Source organism: Crocodylus porosus, unplaced genomic scaffold (assembly GCF_001723895.1).
Source record: "Crocodylus porosus isolate Cpor-Errol unplaced genomic scaffold, CroPor_comp1, whole genome shotgun sequence".
Lineage (NCBI taxonomy): Eukaryota > Metazoa > Chordata > Crocodylia > Crocodylidae > Crocodylus > Crocodylus porosus.
Genome location: NW_017728886.1, coordinates 196,138,549 through 196,152,629, shown reverse-complemented (window position 1 = coordinate 196,152,629; position 14,081 = coordinate 196,138,549). Strand labels below are relative to the sequence as shown.

Sequence of the window (14,081 nt, the reverse complement as noted above, 5' to 3'; positions counted from 1 at the left end):
TTCTTCCCGAGGTGTAGCAGCACTTCGTAGTGAATTTCGTCCTGCTAGCTCCAGCCCAGCCTTCCAAATCCTCCTGAATTGCAGTCTCATCCTTGAATAGGTTTGTAATACTTCCCAGTTTGGTGTTGTTTGCAAAGTTGCTCAAGAAGCTCTTCCCTTGAGCATCCAAATCATCAGTAAACACATTGAACAGTACTGGACTCAGGATAGACCTCCACTCAAAACCTCCTACCATCCCAATATGCATCCATTTATAATTACCCTTTGTTTGTGGCTATTGAGCCAGTTGTCTGGTTTGTCCAGCTCCCATTTCTCCCAATTTGATCAATGATGGAGAGGCAGGGTGGAGGGGAAGTGGGGGAGGAAACAGTGAAGACCACTGAACAAATAACCTTTTTTCTCCCTGTTGAAAACTTCATTTCAACTTCAGGAAACAGATGTTCTAAAAGCCACAACAAAGCCACAAACATGCTCTTTGGTAGATTACTTTTAAAAATCTTTTTAATGAAGAAATAATTCCATTCCAAAATATAGACACACAATTAAATAGTTTAATCACTTCAAAATATAACATGTCCCCAGTAGGTTCCAACACACACACAAAACAATACTTAACAGCAATACAAAAAACCCATACAATAGTAGTTCTGTTACAATACCAATGAATAGTGTGAAATCTTTAGTGTCTCTGTCTCAAGTGGTGTCAAGTACAGTAGTTAAAAATGTCTTACAGTTAGTAGCCTCAAGATGTAACTCTTCATACATTTTTGGTTCAAAGGTAAAAATTACTTTTCCCTTCAGGACACAGTGGAGTGCTTGCTGTTTATGGCTCCTTCTGCTGAATTGAACCAATGTAATTGCAGCAACCTGAGGTTGCAATATTTACAAGGTCTATCTACAGTAATCGCCAAGACCAATAAGGATGGAAGAAGATGACTAAAAGCAAAGGCAGACACACCTGTGTTAAATAATGAGGCAACAATTTGGCTCATGCATATAAGAAAATACATATTATATCACAACAAAGGCCACACACCTTTTTATGCAGTTTAGTTAATGTTACTACTTACAGATAACCCATTGTCCACCTTCATTTTGAACATTCAAGAACCCTATTCATCTTCACACTCCTGTCTCCTGCTTCTCAATTTCCCTTCAGTAACAGTAAACCACTCGGGGAGTTTTGACTGCTGTGCTTGGCCATTTTGTAGTTACAAAATGGCCAGTGCTGGGGACCATTTCTGTAACTTTGCTTTATGACAACAAAACACAATCAAAATAATCTTTAACAAGATGACAAAGAACAGCCGGGTTAAAATGTAGCCAGCTTGATGCTTCAAAAACGTTTACAATAGAGATCTGGAAAGCCAAATAAGAAGTGCTTCATTTCAGAGTTCTGAAGTACAAGAAGTCACCTAGAACTCTGTTTGGGATTGCCCTGCTGACACCAGCCCGAGAGAGTGGGGCTTGGCTTGTCAACATTCGTCATTACTATGGGTCCTGAAGCCCTTCCAATGGATTCATACTATTGCACCTATTTCAGACATGATGATGGTGTGTACACAAACATTAGGCTTATGTAATATAGTTATTACTCCAGGTACAATTAAACATGACATGGGTTGAATCAGTCAGCCATGACATATAATTGTGTTCTTGCTCAGTTTGTCTTTGTTCAGGAAATGCTTGACAGGAATCCTGAGCTGACAGCAACGTTTATAATTTCACTGCAGTAGTTTTAAATGTTGAGTGCTAGGCACTAGTGGAGTCTCACCCATTCCTGAGAGGTGGTTGTAGGAGAGGTATGCCATCAAAGGGTATGATGCCTACCTTATCTGGCTGGCACATGCCACAGAAGCAAAAAACAGTGATTGGGGAAAAAAAAACCTAGAAAAAGACATCTGGTAGCAATAGTGTCCGTTGATTTGAGTGTCTGAGACCACACTCAGATATACAAGGGGTTGTGGACAAGAAATCTGCATAAACAATAATACGAAACTGAAAAATCACAGTAGCTCTTTCATACAGATCCATCTTACCCGAAAGCAGTCCCATTGAAACAGCCATGAGACTAAAGACTGCCTGCAGACTAACACCGATTTACAAGCTACGCATCAATCTAATTTATAAGTGGTAGGACACATCCTTAGATGTTACCACAGAACAGAAGTTAGACATGCATTGGGTTGTTTTAAATCAATACCTTATTACTCACTGTTAGTAGGTTGTGCCAGATATGGAATATCTGTATGAAATCGCACTGTTTTCAGGGCCGCTAGACAGTGTAACTTTATTCAGAAGTAATAACCTATGTGTGAGATATTACTAAATACTTTGCTTCAATCCCTGCTCAAAACTATATGTTGGATAATAGTAATGGTAGGGCAAGCAGCTTATAGCTAGTACTTCCTTTTTATAATCCTGAATGATCAAAAAGCCTCAATTTCTCCTCAAATTCTCCAGGGCTAATATAAAATGTTAAGAGTTACTTACAGGGACAAAACTCCAGCTTTGTAACTCTATGCCTATTCTCTCAGAAACATCCACTGCTTTTCTTGTGCTTTTCCCTGATAGTTATGTCTCCATTCAGCTCTGAAAGAGAGTCTCACTACACATTTCCAAGAGTGCATGCAGAACATCTGGTGGCTGGCTAAGGCAATACACATTTGGAAATAAAAGAAAACAGTTGCAAGCGCACTTTTAAGCCTGTACATTTAAAGCTGAAGGCCTCAAAAATAACATGATGGATTTGGAGAAAAAATGGGAAGAGCCAATCGGTTGAACACATGCTTACTAAAGCTAAAACATCAATGAAACAATACCATGGAAGATTATACATAACTTCAGTCAGTTCAGGGATCTTATGGCACCTGTGGTTTATAAACAGCTTTAGTAACGAGTATTTCAAAACATAGTTCACAGTTTTAAGAAGATCTGTGCTGATTTAAAAACTAGATTCTATATAATTTGAATGTTGCCATTTGTATATGATATTTATTTGGAAAAAATATTTACACTAACTTCTATGGCTGATTTTTAGATTATTTTGAAAGAAAACATTCCTAAATTACACGTTAGCCCTAAATTAGAGAGGTGTTTTTTTTTTTACTGCATTTTGTACAAGTCCTTTTATGTAAAGACTTGCAAACAAATTGCAGATAGAGCCTGGTACTTTGCTTTTGGGCTACTAGATATATACACTCAGGAGTATAATCATTTATTGTTAAATGCATAATTGTAGCTTTTTATTTCTTCTGTGGAAAAAATGTACAGTGTATAGTAAACTGTTCTACTAAAATCTCAAAGTATTCAGAAATCAAATTCCTATCTATAAACAGTATTAATATTGTCATTGTAAACTGAACAGGTTCAACATCATGTGCAAAGGGTTTACATGTTTAGTTAGTGCTGCTGTTGTTTTGTAACAGCAGTACACATTTCAGCCTGTGTTCTTCACCGATAATGAGCCATGTTACAGAAGATGTAGCTAATAAGAGTTAGCTTTAAACAAAAGTCTTTTTCTCAAAACACACACCTACAGACTACAACTCTTAGAACAAAAGTACTGTGCTACAGTCCTCAGAACTTAGTTAGTCATTTGATTTTTTTGTCAAGAGACGCTGCACCTGTTGGTTCCATTCTTCCGTGAAGTTTGCAGCTAGGTTTTCATCATCATCATCTGTTCGAAGGCAGCTCTCCTCATCATCAGTTCGTACATAGCTTTCGTTGTCTGCCTGACTGCAGCTTGCCTGTGAAACAACATATAGGACCATTTTTCAAAAGGAATGTTGTCTGCTTCCATTTCCTTCCTTACATAGCCTCCCAGAGATTGCTTCCCTGCAATGTAAAGGAGGTGCAGACACAAATACATGCAGCCCCTCAGCTTGTTGCAACCTTCCTTGTGTAGAATTGAAATGGACTGGAGAATTTCACATTGATTCTCCACACTGGTGCATTTTTCTGTGTATGTAAAGCTGATCTGCTATTAAATGTAACCATCTCAAAAACAATGCTGGCCTTCATAACTCAAGTAGGATGCTTCTCTCTGACTCAGTTTCCTGAGTGGTGCTTTTTCCTATTCTGCAGGATCAGTAACTTTTCACATTACGAGAATGGGAGGCTTCCTAGTTTTATTCAGCGATGGGAAAAATGGTAAGATATTTGGAAGTTCTCAGTGCTGCAGAGGAATACCTGAGGGCCTAGGTTAAGGTAGCATAGTAGATGCTTTTGCTTGACATATTGAACCTGGAGTTTTCCCGCTCCTATTTGCACCTCACCACCAAAGGTTCATGGGACCATTTTATCCTTTTTCCTGTGAACTTTCTCAATTAATCAAATCTATGTTACAGTAGAACTGATTGTAACATACTGGACTGGAAAGTATGGATGCAGACCCTCTGCTGTTCATGCCAGATGAAAACTTTGTACCCAGTTTTAGAGCTAAAATGCAAAATGTTTTGATAAACAAAGGATCTATTAAATATGGTGAACAGAGGTAAGTCAGGGTGAAGTTATATGTTATACTTAGCCAATCCTAAGGGCACTTAAAATGCAAGCATCTGCTTTATTAAAGCTTGGTAACCTGTGCTAAGTACCCTCTGAGAGCCTCAAAGTTATGCCATGTCCGGCACGGGTTAACTCTGGCCATGCTAACTAAGCTCATGTTAGGGCAACTTCAGTCTGCTCCATGGAGATAAAATGAACAATTTGCAGTCCCCCAGCATCCCAGGATTCACTGCTCCCAGCCCTCCCTCTTCTCCCTCAGAGCAGGAATAGAGCCCAGGTTTCCTAGCTCCTAGCCACACCCCTGCTCATCAGCCCTCTCCTGGCAAGTCGCAGCTCCGCAGGCAAGAAGTAGTATTAACCTTAATGTGTGACTGCACACAGCAGGTGCATCCAGACATGTGTGGACATTTGGTTCCCTGGGGACAACCAGAAATAGTGCACTTTGCACTGCTGCTACTTGTCCTGGGGAATGCCTGTGCCATGCATGCTTACACACATGGCAAGTTGCCCTGGGTGGGGTAGAAGAGGCTGGGACAAGCATTGGGCTGGCCCCAGCAACCTTATCTGGGGTCCCGGGGCCACAGCCACCGTGATTCTGCTGCATGGAGCTTGGCTCACAGAGGAGCACAGCTCTAGGTGGCCTGGCTCCACTTTTCAGCAGCATGCGTTGGCCGAGTGTATGTTGCTTCATTTTTTTTCCTGTGGTTTATTTTGACCCCTGGATATAAAGGGGTCAAAAAAAACCTGCGGAACCCCCCCAGTGCAGTGCATGCTTCACCAGTGTGCCTTTGTGGTGTGGAGAACACCAGACTGTGCAGTATGTGGCCAGTGCCACATACCTCACAACCACGCTCGTCTAGACATACCCAGCATATTCTAACTTTAACACTACTTAACATTTCACAGGTTTGATATGGTCCAAGTGTAAAATGTAACTTCACCCTTAGGTAGTTACGGTTGTCCCTCTTTCTCAAAGTGTTTTAATGAACCTAAAGGAGATGCTTCTGAGAGACTCTTGCAATATCTTGTGATGTCCAAAGGAATTAAAAATGGTATACTGATCTTTATCTCCTTGTTTCAGTCAGTCTTAAAAACTGAACATTAGATTTGACTGATAAATTAAGGAAAAGTGCATAGACATTAGTGATAAGAAAGCCTCAAAACCTTTTGAAGTTTACTTTGAATAAACTTCTAAAAAAGGATCTAACACTTCTCTGCATTTAAGCCCACAGACGTTGCTGGAAATCTCATTTAAAAAAATTGGGCAGGATTTGGCACTTGCCTTCAGATCTGGATAGTGGCACAAAATTAAATAGAGGGCAATTGAAGAGGGAGGGCAATTACTTTTTTTTTTTAACTTCTAAATGTTCAGTTTGCATTTGAGGCTGGTGTTTATTTGCTAATTTTAGGACTATATAAATATAGGCATCTCATAGCTCTTCATAGCATCATTATAAACCACAAGAGGCATATATGAATGTTTTATGAGGCAACCAAGAACATTCAAATGCATTTATGATGTACTATGTAGCCCTGAACAAGTATTTGTGGGATGTGGAGGGGTCAGTCTAGATTTTCTGGATGTTTGTTTCTGTTGCACACCTAGCATTAGGACGAAGAGATAGTTTTATACAAGAAATGTCAAATACCAATGAATCTTAAAATTCTATACAGAAGTATTGTGATAATGCCATAATCAATCACAAGCTGAGGCTCAAACAGTTTGTAATATTGTAATAGCTTATTCACTGGAGCCTGGTATGTATAATTTAATGCACAGGCTCTTTCCTGTTATTGCATGCATGCCAGTGTTTTTAATAACCCAAGTTTTCAATGTTAAAGTTGAAAAATAAAGCACTGAGGCTATCAAGTTGAAGTTGTTCATCCCTGTTAAGTTGGGTTATTAAAAGCACTGGCATGCATGCAATAAGGTGGGAGGGCAATCCCCACTGCTCCCCACTTCCCTGAGGCTGCTACAGCATGGGGCAGTGGGGAGTCGCCCCCCACTCCCCTGCCTGGCAGCAGCCGGTGAATGGGGGTTTCTTTTTAAACAACCAGGAGCTGGGGTGGGTGGGGCAGCCATGGGGGGACTGGAGGAGCAGGAGGGGGTTAGGGGGGTGCTCAGGGGGCTGGGGGAACAGGCAGGGGATGGGGCCTGGCAGGGGTCCCCCCATGGTCCCCTCCCCCATCCTCCAGCATCCCTTCCCCCACCCTGTACTTACCAGCATGGAGTTACTAAGTCTGCTGCAGCCAGTGGGCACTGCCTGAATCACGGAAGCTCTCTGAATCTTTTCCAAATCGCTTTGGAGAACTTTGAATCAATTTGGACCTTTTAATTGGTCCCCTGATTCAATTTGGATGTGGAGATCTGGCTGCCAAATCAGGCTGAATCTCCTCCGAATTGAATCAGTACCTGAAGCTCCACCCAGCCCTACCTGGCACACTCTGAATAAGCTACCCATTGCCAAACCTCCAGCCTACTTGTTCATGTAGGCTGCTTATACATGTGATGGGGGTTTAGTCCCCTAAATTAAATGGTGGGTTTTTAATTGTGATGATTAAAAACCCACCATTTCAATTTAGTGGCTTCCATCACCGTTATGGTGAGGAGCCCGATCCTTTTTTCCCCCCGTGGAGGCTGCCGGCCTCTCCCACAGCCAGGGGGTGAGCTTCCAGTGAGCTGAGTGACCTCTGAGCTGTGGGGGGGCCCTGGTCCTTCCCTCCACAGCGGCAGTGCTCTCTAGAGCCGCGTGGGTGAGTTGCTAGTGGGTGGGTGCTGCCTGGGGGGAAGATTTGGGGCTACCCACAGCTCATGGCCCCCCAACAGCTCACCTCCTGACTGTGGGAGAGGCAGGCAGGCTCCATGGAAAAAAACAGGGTGGGCATGATCCTTCCCTCCACAGCAGCGGCACCCCCCCCGGGGCCACCCAGGTGGGGTGCTAGCTGCACGGGTGCTGCCCCAGCTTGCAGGCAGCATCCACTGGATCCAACTCTTTCCTGAGCCTGTGTTCTGGAAGCCCGCCGGGTGCTGGTCCCCACACAGGCTCAGGAAAGAGTTGGATCCAGTGGGTGCTGCCTGCAAGCTGAGGCAGCACCCATGCAGCTAGCACCCCAGTGGGGGTGCTGCCACCATGAAGGGGAAGACTGGGCCCCCACCGCCGCTCAGGGGCTACACAGCTCAATGGCAGCTCACATGGGCAGCCTCTGCTGAGGAAAAAAAACCCAGCAAGGAGCTGACCTTTTTAAAAAATTTTTTTGTGCCTGTGGAGCTTGCCCGCCTCTCTCATGGATTGGGGGTGGGGTGGGGGGCAAGCTGCTGGTGGGCCCTGAGTTGCAGAGAACCCCAGATCTTCCCTCCATGGTGGCAGTGCCCCCCGGGGCCACCTGGGGGTGCAGCTAGCAAGTGGGTCCTGCCTCAGGTCACAGGCAGCACGCAGTTCGATCCAGCTGTTCCCTGAGCCTGAGCTGGTGCAGCACCCACCCACTAGGAGCCTGCCTGGGCAGCCCCAGGGGGTGCCACTACCATGGAAGGAATGACTGGGGCCTTCTGCAGCTCAGGGCCTGCTTGTCCCACAGGCAGCTCAGCTCCCATCCACAGGAAACAGGGGCAGGCTCCAAGAAAAAAAACAAACGATCGGGCCCCTCACTGCTTCTGCCCACCGCTTTCCTCAGTTGGGGAGTGAGGGTAGGGGGGTGAACTGTCAAAGGCCTACAACATTACAAGTAGCTATGGTGCAAAGTAAACTACATGCGGATGTGGTTTAGTTTGCAATGTAGCAAACTCATTTAAATCATAAAACCCTCCCTGCACGTGTACAATTAAACAGCAAAAATGGCCAATTTAATCACGTGTACAAGCCCCCATAGTTCTATCCTCAGAGAACTTTAGTTTGTTGCTCCATTAAAAAATGTAAATATACTTTAATGTCACTTGTTTTAATATGAAAGCATAAATTGAAAACACAATTAAATTATATTTATATTACAGGAACCCACTTTCTCTCTTGAGAATGCATTTGTTACATTTATGCCATATGTTTCCAGGATCATTTCCATAGAATATCATATAGCATTACTGTAAAACATAAATAGGCTACTTCAGTCAAAAGTAATAAAGTATATGACTTTATAAGTCAGAAACAAATGAAACAATGGGACTGGTTGTCAAAAATATCATCATACTCATGTACAATGCACTGTTCTGACTTTTCCTGTCCTTTTCCCTAATCAATTTCATTTTTATAAGAACAATTCCATTGGATGAATATTGCTTTGAGGTAGAAAGGTCACTTGGTCTTGAATCTAACCCGAAGTGCTACAGTACTGACATTATTTCTAAGTATTTCCTCCATACAACTGAGTGGGTTTCCAAGCAGTGGGAATGCATGTTTCATAGTTCCCTGATATTACACAGCTGTTGAGACCCAAATGGAAAAGTATACTGAAAATTACCTGAATACTTGTTTATTCTTAATAAAGATTCAAGTAAAAATAAGCCACTTGCTTTTGGGTAAGTGTCCTAGATAATCTCCTTTCAGTATGTCTCATCAGGGTAATTAAATTCATAATACTATATATCAACATATGCACTATGCAAATAATTGTATCATTAAGCCCACATGCCCCATGCACAATACACATCACTGAAATGTAACCTGTTTTTAATTTCTGCTGATTTGAGCCGTAATTGACTAATAGTGCTGAAATACATTGAGGGAAGAACTCTAGTTTCTGTAGCTGCCCACTTTCAGGCTGCACTATAAAGGCTCATCTTTTTAACAAGTCTGCTGAGAGAGTGAATACAGCCAAAAGTAATTAAGTCAAAGGAAAACGGGGAGTTTCTGTATGTGTTTATTTGGTGCTTAGGATATTTTGTAGTGTGGCTATTTTTTTTTCTTTCTACGTTGTGTTTTAACTGCTAGACATACTGACTGTAAGAAAGGTGCTTTAAAAAAGTAAACAGCACATTTACCCCAATGATTGGAAACTGCTTTACAGGGGTCAAAATTTTAGCATCAGTTACTTACACGTAACTGTCAGTGAACCTAGTTAAAGCTACACAGCAGTAGCCAAGAGATGCATTTTGCCATCAAATGCATTTTGCCATCAAATTTATGCATAAACAAGAAACCTTTTAATCAGTTACTAATTGCAGCCATGCCTAGAATGAACCATTTTGGCTACTTAATTGTGTAAATTGGTTTACACAGGACAAAGAAAAAAGGAATCTCTATATCTCATGTCACAGAGGTTTGAGTTCACATTTTTAATATCTGGGCAGGAAAGCAAATAAGACCATTGTAATAGGTACTAAAAGTGGCGCGGATAAGCTCTTTAGTTTTACCTGTCATCTGAAAATGGCACTCCCAAAATAGAGTGCTCCTTAACACCTTTCCAATACATTAGCTGAACTTTAGCTCAGACAGCAGAGTTCCATATGCTGAATTATGATAATATCTGGCTGTTTCCCTGCACTCAAAACTTTCAAAGTCCAGGGAATTGTAATAAGCATCTATTATAACAATTGCTATATGTCATAATATGAATAGTTCCTCCTGAGAGGATTATAAAGAGAATGCAGTGTAGGTCAACTAGCATTCTGGCACGTAGCCCAGGTTCTGTAGTAAACCGAGGCTTCATATGCTATTCTACTGGAGCTCAGAGGAGTCAAATGTGGATTCCACTGATTGTAATGGCAACTTACTGGCAGCTGGGAGCGATGGAATTTATTATATGAGTTCTTACTATATGTAGTGGGCACTATTATGTTTCTGTAGTAAGTGTTTCTTGTTGCTGTAGTATGCGTGCATCTTTCAGCCTTTAACATATTGGGAACTAAGGAATAGAAACATTAAGGGTATGTTGTGACCGAGTTCTCCAGACCTCTTTCTGGGTCCCTGGGAACCTCCTCCTCCCCTTAGTTCCTCCCCAAACCTCCAGAATGCTTTAGGTGTCACCCTTCATGATGACCTTCTGGAGCTGCAGCCACCCTGCTGAGGAGCAGGCTCCAGGATGGTACTGCTGGGCTTCTCTCAAGGTCTAGGCTTATACCTGCTCTAAGCCCAGCCCTCTTTGTGAGTCAGGTGACTGTCTCACCTGCTGGCTACCTGGGTTAGCTGATTCTCAATTAGCCTTGGCCCATACCTGTCAGCGGCTTCACAGGCTACTTGCCCTCTTAAAGTGGCAGGCACCTCAAATGCCCTGCCACATATGTCTACACCATGGTGGCGATATCCTGATCATGAGTGCACTTTAGGCACTTGCTCCAAGTTTGTACACTCCAAACTTGGCTATGTTTGCTCTACAGGGGCATGTCTAGATGACAGTGCACATGAAGTTTGCAGCATCTCAAAGCTGTTTGAGACACCACAAACTGCAGACAGCGCATGTGCAACTGTTTGCTGCACTGCTAATTTTCAGTGCAATGTCAAAACCTGATACCAGGATCTCCGTAACAAAAAATGGTGGTGCAACAACTACAGCAGCAGTGTGTGCCACCATAATAGGACCCTAGCAATCTAGAGCCATGCTCTGGTTGCTGTCCAGGCTTCATGCAGCCAGATCAGTGCTGCTGCTGCCTCACAGGCCCCCAGTCTCCCCTCCCCACTCAGGGCACTTTGGTGTGTGCTGGAGCAAGTGTGCAAAGGCATTCCCTGGGGCACAAAGCAATAGTACAAATATATGCCGGGGCAAATGCATGCCCCTATTTGTAGGGACATGTCCAAGACCTCTATCTCTAGTTTGTGAGTGGCTGCTGAGGACAACCTTGGAGAAAACTCACTAGCTCACTTATGAGCTTGCAGCAGGTAGGCAAAACAAGAGCGGGCTTAGGTTTACTGAGGAATGCTCATATTGGGTCATGTTGCTGCCATCAAATAGACACATCCTGAGTGACTCACCTAAAGTCTATCAGGAAGCTGAAGGCAGAGCTGGGTTTCCTGAGTCCCAGACTAGTGTCCTAATCACTAAAGCCTCCTTCCTGTCTGCTGGGTAATTTATGCATCACCACTGGCAGTTAAGAAGCCCACTTCCCTAAGCTTCCTGCTTAATAGAATGTGGGGGTAAGATAAAAGAGAGGGTGTGGAGATGATCCTCAGGACTTTGACTAAGCTTTTGGATGGCTATAGGGGCAGATCCAGAAGGAAGGGAAGCATGGCTGCACTCTATTCTAGCTGTGCTACACTTGAGCTCTTGGTGTAGGTCTGGCTTTCATGTAGCTTTGGAGCCCAGTGAGTGAGTGCTGCCACTGCTGTTCACATGCCCTCCTTTCTCCTGCTGTTAACTTCAGGGAGTAAGGGGTGGGGTGAACAGCGGCAGTGTTCAGCCCTTGGGCTCTGGAGCTGGGCAAATGTAGTGGCTCCAGCCAGGCCCTGCCCCAATCTGCTGGTGAGCTCACAGAGCTCAGTGCTAACACAGAGCTCTGGCAGGAGCCCTTGCTGACTGAGCAGCAGAGACCCTGGTTTTCTTTGATAAAAAATCCCCAATTTTCAGTTAAAAAAGTAACCCCAAATCCACATTTTCCCATGGTTAAAATGAAGCACCACTAATATGTGTGTGTGTGTATTTATTTATTTATTAGTGGTGTTTCATTTTAATCAAAGAAAAATGTGGATTTTAGGTTACTTTTTTAAAACTGAAAATTTTGTTTTGTTTTGTTTTTTTTTTAATCAGAGAAAACCAGGATCCCTGATCATTAGATATGACTTAGAGAGAACTTATGTTTTAGATTTCTGGGCATAAGAAAGGGAAGAAACAGCACTGTCACACATGCAGATGACTCAGTGCAAAATACATGTTACCAGGGTTTGAGGAGAAAATTCTTCTCTATTAAGATAATACTTACTTGAGAGGAGAGTGATAGAAGGATATTGCACTCAACCTTGAAGACTGACCTGTAGATAACAAAGGGTATAAAACAAGAAGATGACCAGTTAAGCCCGTGAGCAGCTAAGCCAGTGTATTATTCCAAAGCAAGTCATGCATAAGAACAGAAATAAAAAGAACAAATAATGAACAAAGGAAATGAAGTGAAGGAATACATACAGCATGAAACAAAAACAGCACCACAGCTGCTAAACATGAGCCAATAAGCATTGTTAGCATTTAGATTTGTGGTCTAAATGTGTTCTTCCTTGTACAACTGTGTGTTTGCTACATGCTCCTGAGGAAGCTGAAATAGAAGGCTCTCTTGGGATTCCTAGTTACTATCTCATGTATCATGTCTTTCTGTTGCTGCCACAAAGCAGAAAAGCAGCTTCTTTGTCAACAATCTGGTGTCACCCAGAACCTAGCGGCTCACAGTTTCCTTTGAAAAAATTGTGTTTGACGGTAAAGTCACACTGGGGTTTTTGCAGTCATCTCTCATGCAACGAGAAATCTACATGTTTGTCTATAAGATCTGTTTTCACATGCAGTAGAATGCTACCATTGAAATCTTTCTTCAATCAACAATGAACATTGTAAACTTAATGGTTTTCTTTCTATAAGATTATTTCAGTCAACAATTGTATTATGACAATAGCTGTACAACCATGAGATATTTTAGGTTTAGCTGAATGGGAAATAGGGATAAATGTGATAAGGAAAGGCTCATTTGCAGTTCCAGTGACTGGATCCAAAGCGAACACATTCAAGCAGCCACTAGAATACTTGGAAAAAAAAGTTTCCATTTTTACCATTTTTTCTCACTTTCCTAAATTAAGATAAAAGAATGTATACATTTTTGCCATTATAGGCTAGTCTGTGATATCAGATGGAAAGCATAAAATACCAAGAGTTAAGCCAAAAGCACAGGGAAAGAGCCAAAACCATAGAACAATTTTCATAGAGGCCATGACCTGGCTAACTTTCAGTCCTCCTAATAATTCTTACTCACATTAGCACAAATGCCACCTCCTGGGTACATGGGCTAGGGGCAGATATTAGACATAAACCGGTTTAAAGCTTTGAAAAACTGGTTTAAACCTGTAACAGAACAGCCATTTAGTATACATAAACCAGTTTGAAAATGTCTGAAACTGATTTGACATAAACCTGGTTGGATGTACTATCAAATTTTACTGATTTCGGTCAAACCAGCTTATGCAATGTCTGTCCCAGATCCCTTCCTGGTTTAACTTAAACCAGAGTCCCCCAGCATCCCAGATGATTTGCAGTCCTGGGCAGGGCTCTCACCTCCACACCAGAGCTGGCCCTGCCCCTCTGCTCCCTAGCTGGAGCTCCGGCAAAGACTTGCAGGCACAGCAGGGTTTGCCTGGCTTCCCCCTGCCCCATTCTCCAATCACCACAGGCTGCTCAAGCAGGGATCCCTCCTTCCTCTGTCCCACAGCATGGACCGTAGCCAGCATGTGGTATGCTAGCTAATGCTTAGAGGTGTCTGTGTAAGGCAGACACAGGACAAAGGCAGATAGGACAGTGTCTGCTTAGGGCTTTGTGGAGCTAATCAATAGGTCAGCTGGTAATGTCCCTCCTTGGAATGTTCCCTTCCTTGGAAAAAGTTGTTAAAAGAAGAACTTGAACTAATGAGAGAGCCTTTGTTTTCTGATGAGCTGATAAATGCTGATAACAGAGATGAT

At 42.8% G+C, this 14,081-nt stretch overlaps 1 protein-coding gene across 8 annotated transcripts in view; it reads right to left on the bottom strand.

The window, feature by feature from the left end:
• Positions 1 to 483: 483 nt before the first annotated feature.
• DTNA (dystrobrevin alpha) overlaps positions 484 to 14,081 on the bottom strand; it is a 275,178-nt gene continuing 261,580 nt past the window's right edge. For 7 of the 8 annotated variants that reach the window (XM_019547666.1, XM_019547688.1, XM_019547727.1 and 4 more), the window contains 2 exons: positions 12,350 to 12,398; positions 3,665 to 3,749 (listed from right to left, as the gene is read on the bottom strand). In XM_019547666.1, coding sequence (XP_019403211.1) covers positions 12,381 to 12,398 — 18 coding nt within the window. In that variant the 3' untranslated portion in view covers positions 3,665 to 3,749; positions 12,350 to 12,380. Of the gene's footprint in view, positions 3,750 to 12,349; positions 12,399 to 14,081 lie in introns of all 8 variants that reach the window. The other variant, XM_019547677.1, reaches the window with a different exon arrangement.